We start from the raw sequence: 9,659 nt of genomic DNA, 5'->3' as shown, positions 1-9,659 counted from the left end.
TAAGAATTCCTCATATCAGTGAGGTCATATGATACATGTCTTTCTCTGATTGACTTATTTCGCTCAGCATAACACCCTCCAGTTCCGTCCACGTCGCTGCAAATGGCAAGATCTCATTCCCTTTGATGGCTGCATAATATTCCATTGTATATATATACCACATCTTCTTTATCCATTCATCTGTCAGTGGACATCTTGGCTCTTTCCACAGTTTGGCTATTGTGGACATTGCTGCTATAAACATCGGGGTTCACGTACCCCTTCGGATCCCTACATTTGTATCTTTGGGGTAAATACCCAGTAGTGCAATTGCTGGATTGTATGGTAGCTCTATTTTCAACTTTTTGAGGAACCTCCACACTGTTTTCTGATAATGCCCCTCTTGCCTTGTTGGATCACTTTATAAAAAGCGTATATTGACTTCCTTTAGTGACTGGCATTAACCAGTGCCATCTTTGGTATAGATTGCATATTGTCTATTCAGTCCAACCTCTCTGGGGAGATTTTGTGACTAGACATTTAACAGGGTCATATTATTTGCTCACCTAAAGCATTAATAGTTGGTGATCAGCTCTTTGTCAAAGGTACATGTTTTTGACCAATTTCTAGGAATTTAGATACAGTTAGTTCATTATTATATACATAACACTTAAACGAAATTCCTGGTTTGGGAATTGGTTGGCAGAGCAGTAGAGGAAAAGATGATACAAGAAATGGTGGGGGTGGACGGAAAGGGTGGGTGGGGGGAGGAGAAAGAGAAAGACTGCAGTAGTAGGCTACTGTGCCTTGTGACTCTACGTAGGTTTGTCGTGATTTGGGGGAGGGTAGGAATTTGATCTGTGGATTTCTGGCTTTTGGGCCACCACAGTGTTATCTTGACCCACAAATATGCAATCACATCCTAATCACTTGACCTCTTTGGTCCAGTATTTGTTTTGCCTTTTCCTTCCAAGGAAGCTGTTACGCTCTATCCCTTTTTTCTCTGCAATTCAGACATACTCTCCCACACATCCCTTTGACGAAGGGTTGCTGGACCTGAGCCAGTTTATTATTTCAGATCTTGTTCTGCAGCACTGCACATAGCAGTAATGAGAAATCTCTCCAATCCTGTGTCACATAAAGTGATCTACCGAGGTCTAGAATCCTTTGTTTAAAATGCAGGTGGTCAGGCAAAAGATTAAATTGGAAAGTCATTCTTTAGTATGAGAGGAGAAGAACTAGTATCTCCTGATCTCCACACTCAATTCAAAGGATCAAATACACATCCTCAAAACCTAAGATCATGACTGCAGCTGGCTTAAATGCCCCTTCTCAGTGCTCCCATGATATCCTGTATATATATGTCCTTACTTCTGCGCTTGAGTTTGTGATTGCCGGCTTCTGTGCCTTTGCCTCCCCGCTCACACACCCTACTCTTAAATCATGAACTCTTGAGGATGAAGACTGACTGTGCTGCCACTCTCTCTGGCCCGTAGTAGGTTCTAAAATAAATATTTCTAGAGTATATGAATTTTTATAGAAGGAAAGTTAGATTGCCAATTGATCTTCAATCCTGTTAGAATATTTAAAATTTCCCCCTCCGATGGCTTTGTTCCCAACAATATTTTACCACTATAATAAGATTTTTAATAATAAATATCATTCAGATTCAGATAATACAATTTAATCAGTCAACTTGTATTTCTCATTGCCCTGTAAGTTAATTAGAGCCTGAGTTCTAAAAATGAAAAGAACTAGAGTTTAGTCCTATGGACCTTCTAAGTGATCTTACCTCAAACACCTCCCCCACTAAATCCTCTTAGTTCTCTTGTTTACTCTTAAGCATACCCTATTTATTCAGTGTAAGTGCACTGAGACTCTGATGTGCAGGCAGCCACTGTAATAGGAGCACATGGTTTGATGGGAGAGAGGCATGTGAGTCAAGGGTTATAGTGTAGTATGAGGGCTATCACTGAAGTACACAGAGTGTGAAATGTAGATCTAAGAGGTGGGACCGTTAGGGAAAGGTGGTCCGAGAGAGTGACATTCGTGCAGAGTCTTCAAGGATGAGGAGTTCAGATTTGAGGGAAGGGGATAAGCATGACAGGGAAAGGGAATAGCATATGGAGAAAACTAGAAGCGTGTAGACACAGAAGTGACAAGTATATGTTCAGGGAATTCTTAGAAGTTGAGGCCAAAGGGAAAAGGCAGGCCTGAATGGATGCCTGTGAAGGAGTATGGAATTTAACCTGTAGGCCAAAGGGGAAGTCATTAAAAAATTTTCAACAGGTTAAATGTCTGCTTTCAGCTCAGGTCACAATCCCAGGGTCCTGGGAATGAGCCCCGTGTCAGGCTCCCTGCTCAGCGGGGAGTATGCTTCTCCTTCTGCCTCTGCCCTTACCCCCACTTGTGCACATGCTCTCTCTCTCTCTCAAATAAATTAAATCTTTAAAAAAATTTTTTTTCAACAGAGGAATGACATGGTCTCACTGTTCCCTACCTGTGTCTTTCCTTCAGGGACTTTTGTGACCTGTGTTACCCTATCATTACTATTACTTTCTCTACTAATGAGTTGTGCCAAATTAATTCATTTGGTTAGAGTAAAATGACTTTAGGTTGCAGTTTAGAACATTCTAAAACTCCAGAAATGTCCCCTTCCCCACCTTCCACCAAAAAAAAAAAAAAAAAAAGAATTCTGTACCATGGCTAGATACTGTGACCCTAATCCCATCTCGTTACCTGACAAACTGACAGACTGAATATCTCATTCTGTTCTTATTGTTGAAAAGGAAATAAAGAGTGACTTTTCATTAAGAAAACAAAATATTCCATAGCCTTATACTAATTTAACAAAATGAGTGTGGACTATACATGAAAGCAACTGAATTTGTACACTTGAGACTTCACTATCTTGTGTTTAACCCTTTTGAGGCTTTTCGTGTTTTGTATCTGGCTTCCGAATGGGCACGCTAGACTTGGACCCCAGAGAGCTCCTGTCTCACAACCACAGCACTCCCACCAATTGCTCTTTTCAGTTTTGACCCAGAGCAGTGCAGCCAGTTGTTCGATTGTTTGTGTGCAGGTTCGTAGCCAGCCTCACAATAAATCATCCTTTGGAATTTTACAAAGATGTCATTCTTGGCATCTAAACTGAAAACCCTTTGTGTCCAGAACATCATTTTCCCTTTCTGAATACTGTTTAATTAGAAAGTAGCTTATGAACAGTGTCTCATTTTAAAAATGTGATTTGAAGTAGCAGATAGCAGATGTGCATATTACCTGGATGGCTTGAGCCTTTATGCTTACTCATTGGCACAGATCCCTTAGTGAGGGCAACTGCAGAAAGTGTGGGAGGCAAGCAGCCTTCTTCCTGGGGAAACCCAGGCCTCATTTGATTCATTGCTGCCACCTGCTGGGCCGTGGCTCCTGGAATGGGAAGCTAAGCCATCCAGGGCCATGTAGTTCCAGTGTTAATCAGCTGTTGTGTCTAGGTGAAAACCCACCCCTAAATGAAAGGATTTAAACAGTAGAGCATTATACCAGTCAGTGTAAGGTGGTATTCGATTGTGTTCGTTAACACAGAATCCCCAGCAGTTGTGAGGCTCATAGAACTAAGCAACACTTCGAGGACTCAAGATCCTAGAGTGTTAGAGCTGGATGAACCTTAAAGCAAATGCGTTGGAGCTTTAGTGTAGTTAAATCAGAGTCTCTTAGAGGCTTGTGAAAATGCAGATTCCCAGGCCTGGCCCCAGAGATTTTGATTCACTAGGCCTAAGATGAGAGGTTTATTTAACAAGTTTCCCATGAGGTTCTAGGGCAAGTAGTCCAGCCCCAGGAAGAGCACTGCCTTAAACATTATCTCTGTAAGAGCTTCTCAGCCATTTTTCTAATCAGTGCCTCATTTCAATAAATAAAAAAATGTTACATCTCCTTTACATATTACATATTTACATATTACAATCTCCATTACATCAACAGGGTGAGTCACTAGTACTTTAACTGGTTCTCTGAAGCATATACACAAAATATTACTAGATTGGTTCTGCAGGGGGAAAAACACTTTTTTTAAAAAGATTTTATTGGGGCGCCTGGGTGGCTCAGTCGTTAAGCGTCTGCCTTCGGCTCAGGTCATGATCCCAGAGTCCTGGGATCAAGCCCCGCATCGGGCTCCCTGCTCGGCGGGGAGCCGGCTTCTCCCTCTCCCACTCCCCCTGCTTGTGTTCCTGCTCTCACTATCTCTCTCTCTCTGTCAAATAAATAAATAAAACCTTAAAAAAAAAAAAAGATTTTATTTATTCATTTGAGAAAGAGTGCATGAGAGAGAGAGGGAGGGAGGGCACAAGCAGGGGCAGGGGCAGATAGAGAGAGAAGCAGACTCCCCACTGAGCAGGAAGCCCAACCACAAGGATGCAGGGCTCAATCCCAGGACCCCGAGATCATGACCTGAGCCGAAGGCAGACACTTAACCGACTGAGCCACCCAGGAGCCCCAAAAAACACATAAATAATTAACTTTTCTCTATCGCCAAGAAGGAAGTACTGTAATTTAATGGGTTAATTTATAGTGGAATGCTTTTTGGCTTTGGGCATTGGCAAGTAAAGGTAGGGTTTGGTATTATATTTGTCCATAGCCATCATTTCCCTGAATATAGTAATCATTTGGTTAATGTGTATTGAATTTGGAGGGACCTAAAATGACATAAAACAGAGTTCTGCGCTATGTCATTGCTCACCTCTTTCTTCTGGAGGAGCCAAGCATGAGAAAACTGCAGACCCCATGGATTTTAGTATGTCTTATTATCATTTCTTATTCCTTACCCTGTCTCTTGGCAAGCTTGGCCAAGATCAAAACAATACTAAAGATGAATAATAACCTTCCTTATTACACAGGAAAAACAAGTGGCCTGATAGCAAATTTGAAAAGTCACCTTAGAATTGAGAATTCTGGATGCCTGTCATGTGCTTGCTTTATAGAATATTATCGTCCCAAAAATATTTGTTGTTTTTTTATATATGCTCCTGCTTCTGAAATGACTGGCTCTAATCCAAGAATAACCCTATCCAACTGTGAGCTGAGTGAGGCCACTGAATTCAAGGGAAGATCACACGTGGTATACTGTGTCATCTTAGTGAACAGTGAGCACCAGTAACTTTCTAGTGTATTTTCCTCTAGACTTTTTTTTTAAGCTCTCAGGTCATTGGCATTCCAGACTTCCACTCCCTTTAATGCAAATGAGTGTATATTTAACACAGTTATCATGTACTGCATGTATAGAACCAAGAGGCAGTTTATTGAACATCTTTATAGAGAAATCTTGTTGAGCTTTCAAGATCATAATTTGTATTACTCGTGAGTGTGGTTTGGTGTATGGTTTTATTTTAAATTTTGTTTCACCTTCATAGTCTCATCTTGGGTTGTTTTTGTTTTGTTTTTAGGGGTACCTAAAGGAAATCTTGAAAGAAATTGGCGTTCAGAATGTAAAAGGGACCCACAAAAACACATGGGAGCTGAAGCCAGAGTATAGACATTATCAAGGAGAAGAAAAGAGTGATTAAGAAGACTCTTAACCAGCATGCTAACAGAACAACTAAAGGGTGATGAGCTGAGGAAGCACCACTGATACTCAAATACTTGAGTACCATCTGTTGTAGGGGTAAAATGACTGGAACTTTAATTTCCCTAGGTAAATTTTTTAAACAATAACTCTTGTAAAGTTACTCAAGTGTTTTTTTGAGGGAAAAAAATTTATTTATAGGCTTTCATTAAACTAGATTATTCAGAATGGGGTGAGGGGTTGGGGGGGGTTAAGAAGGTTTTTCTTTTTATTGACTTTTAAATGTAAAACTAGGAAATGTTTTCTAAATGAGGACTCTCTGTCCTTGTTTTATCTCTGAGGATCTGAGGTGATACAAATCCAAAGTGAATGGCAGAGCAAGAAAAAAGTAGTCAACTACAGAAAGTCTTAAAAGGAATAAAAAGCCAAAGTTCCTTATTCTGAAATTGTCAAAGAACAAAGCTGTCTTTATTTATTTATTTTTACAGGTGATCATGTTTCATAGTTACACCCATTAATAAAGAAGAGAGCATTTATGTTTGTACCTAAGATAGCAGTTTTCATCATTAGCTTGCATATTTTACCCTAGTGTTAGTGACATGAAAAATGGAAAAAATCTTGGCCAATAAGTATTTCTTTTATTTGCTTTTATTTATTTTTTCAAAGATTTATTTAAGTAATCTCTACACCCAACACGGGACTCGAACTCACAACCCCGCAATCAAGAGTCGCATGGTCTACCGACTGAGCCAACCTGGTGCCCCTCTTTAATTTTGCTTTTAAAAGAATTAGAAATTAAATTAAATATTTTTCCAGTAATTCAAGATATGTCTCCCCCGTCCAGATTATCAGCTTCTCAGAAACCAACTTTGCTCCAGAATTTTGCTGCATACTCAGCTGGCAGGTATTGACTCGCCTGACAAATGATGTTGACAACCTAACAGAGGTTGTAGGGGTGAGGCTGATATGTGTTAGGCGGGCACAGAAACAAGCATCCCCACAAGCAAGACCACCAAAACAAAAGAAGCTTTAACAAATTAAACACAAAAAGTTGCTTTTATTTGTTCATTTTGTCAGTTGCTTCTGTATGCTTGCAACCAAGAAATAGCAAATGCCAAAAATTTAAGAAAATGTTATATAATTAAGGCAAATCAAGGAGAAACCTATCCATTGAGATAAATATTTTCCCGTATTATTTGATTTTCAGCAGGAGAACACCAGCATGCTGAGGTTGAGTACTACTGCATTGAGAAAATGTTTATCTTTGCATTCCCACTGTGAAATAAAATTCTGGCGAGGGAGGGTGGTCTTATTCTACTTTGTTCTGGTGCAGGAACCAAATGTATCCCCCTTACCTTTCAGTTTCTGGCGGAGACTGAGTGTCAGGAAGCAGATGGATAATGGTGTGACAGATCTGTAGAGAACTGAGAATCTTGGATATCTGTCATATGCTTGGTTCATAGCATATATCTTCCCCCCAGACCTTGTCTTTTTTTGATGTTTGGTCCTGCGCTGAAACAGACCTCTGTGTGCTCTCCCTCTGTCTTTAGTTTTTATGGTGACAGTGGCTGCCAGATTGAACTGTGTAGCTGCTAGCCGAGCTGTGTCTCCTCTGAGGCTCTGCTCTGGTATTTCTGCAGATCTGGTGTCTTCAGCTTAGTTTAGGTATCTTTTACCTCATCACACCTGACAGTATCTGCTCTAGTCTCTTCAACACTTGTTACCCGTTCAGTGGCATAGCTAATCTAGGCGGTAGACTGGTACCATTCCTGATTAGATTTTTTGAAATTGCTTTCCTATTTAATACTAAAATATGGCAATGAAGGAGACTCTCTCTGGGTTCCTTTATTCTTTTATTTCAGAACTCTCTTGCTCTATAAACATGCTTTCAACAGCCAACTATCAGGAAGGAGGAGTCCTAAGCCCTTATAACCACTGTGAGATCGAGAGAGGAAAGCTAGTAAGAAAGATACACATCTGGTAAGATGTCACATCATAAGAGCACAGGAGGGCCATGTTTCATAGGTGATTTAGTTAAACTCCGCCGGTTACACACACTTAAGGGATGCTTTAACCAACAAATTGTAATAAATATATTATGGTTGCTGGGCATTGGAAAGATTTGAAATTACATGTTGCCACAGTAACTTCTAAAATGATAGATCTTAAAAAAGAAAACAGGTTTTGCTCTGTTGTATCCTAAGCAGCCCTTAAAGGAGTTCAGCAGAGTTGGAGTTGTTCCTAAAGGTCTATGAACAAATTTTCTTTGGAGCTTATTTTCATCATTGTTGGTACTTATCAGTGAAATAAGAGTAAACACTTATCAGGCCCTTATGTGGCTGGCAGTGTGTTAAATGCTCTAAAATATCTCATTTTATGCTCAGAAATAGCTCTGAGAGGTAGACAATGACCATTTTATAGAACCATTTCCTTCCCAACACACTGTCATGAGACCTGATCCCTCTTTGAGGAGAATTCTACCTTTGGCCAAAGTGAATACCAGAGTTTACTTTTCCAGAAATCTTCCCTCCACACACAAATCCTCCCCTCCAGGAAAATGATGCAGGCCCCAGAAGAAGTTGTGAGAGCAAAGGAGTTTGTCTTTGGCATCTCTAATACAAACACAGGATGAAAACTGAGCTCCCTCCTTTAAAGTCAAGATCCCCTTGCTAAAATTTTCATTCCTGCTACACTTCAAGTACCCAGGTAGTGTGCACAGCCTAAGAGTGGCTTTCTTCGACCTCCATAGGAGTTAAGGACCCCTGTGGAATGTGATAGGAGGCGGGGGCACTGGGCTGAAGGGGCACTGCCTTATAGTCAGCCTTCATGGGGGCTGGGCACCCACCTTTCATCCCAGTACATTGGCCATTTTCCCTAGCATTTGTGTCAGAGTCCAGGAGATGATAAGCTCGTTTTCTTTTCAACTCAGTTTTCTTTCTGAAGTGGGTCAGAGCAGCTTCCTAAGCCTAATATTTTCACGTGTAGGAGGAATCAGAGATTGCTTTTTAATCTTCCTTTTCTTCACATATTTCCATCTTTTCTTCTTCCTACTTCCTGGTCTTTGAGCAAGTACCACCATCCATAGTACAGTAGTACCATGTAAATCTGATAGACGGTGGCCTAAGCCTTTAATAGTTTATTATAAGAAAATCAACAGCTTTTATCTGGCTTTGTTAGAAATCATCTAAATTAACAAGGACATTTTAGATGCCTTAGCTTCCAGTTTAAACTAGATTCTGTCAGATCAGTTAGTCTTAAATTTTAGGGGTTTTTTTTTTCTTAAGATTTTATTTATTTGACAGAGAGAGACACAGCAAGAGAGGGAACACAAGCAGGGGGAGTGGGAGAGGGAGAAGCAGGCTTCCCGCCGAGCAGGGAGCCCGATGCGGGGCTCGATCCCAGGACCCTGGGACCATGACCCGAGCTGAAGGCAGACGCTCAATGACTGAGCCACCCAGGCGCCCCAAATTTTAGGGTTTTAAAGAACGATTTTCTTAAAGTGCACCGTATTTTTAAATGTTGAAATTTGTATTTAAAAATCTTAAGATACGAGATTTTTATTGTCTTGTGGAAATCTAAGTACACCAGAAGATATGTTGCTGGACTAAACACCGTAGTGTGGCGTGGTCATGGAGCACAGCGGTGGTTTATTGGCAAGTATTTACTGACCATGATTATATCCCAGGCACTGTGGATACTAAAGTGCTAGACATAAGAGGCGTTCACAGTCTAGTGGGAAATAGAGAATGTAGACGGATACAACACTGTGTGGGTAGAGAAGTGTGAATTGAGTGTTGCAATCAATCAGAATATTCCAGTCAATTCATTGTTGCCATTTATGCTCTACATGAATTTCCAATTTTTAAAGCATTTGAATGCAGTAATATATACCTAATTTTAACTTCTTTGAATATAATTTAACCATTGAAAATTCCTAAAACACAAGAGGATTTGTACAATGCCTAAGGATCATTATTATGAACACATACAGTGGATGTCTCTAATACATCGATCTCGTTAATAGAATGCTAAATTGAAGGGCGCACTGGGCTAGTCCTTGTGACATGTAAGCCTCATTTCTACTTTATATTTCTTACTTACATTTCTACTTCTTCTTATTTCTTCT

General features: G+C 40.3%; 1 protein-coding gene across 1 annotated transcript in view; it reads left to right on the top strand.

Annotated features, from left to right (window-relative positions):
- GTF2F2 (general transcription factor IIF subunit 2) overlaps window positions 1-6,082 on the top strand; it is a 70,327-nt gene extending 64,245 nt beyond the window's left edge. Inside the window, exon 7 of the mRNA XM_081815507.1 lies at window positions 5,415-6,082. Coding sequence (XP_081671633.1) covers window positions 5,415-5,534 — 120 coding nt within the window. The 3' untranslated portion in view covers window positions 5,535-6,082. The remainder of the gene's footprint in view (window positions 1-5,414) is intronic.
- Window positions 6,083-9,659: the final 3,577 nt, after the last annotated feature.

The sequence above is a fragment of the Leptonychotes weddellii genome, chromosome 3, assembly GCF_054177405.1.
Source record: "Leptonychotes weddellii isolate Sample4059 chromosome 3, ASM5417740v2, whole genome shotgun sequence".
In the NCBI taxonomy this organism is placed as follows: Eukaryota; Metazoa; Chordata; class Mammalia; order Carnivora; family Phocidae; genus Leptonychotes; species Leptonychotes weddellii.
This window is presented reverse-complemented; position numbering and strand designations above follow the sequence as displayed.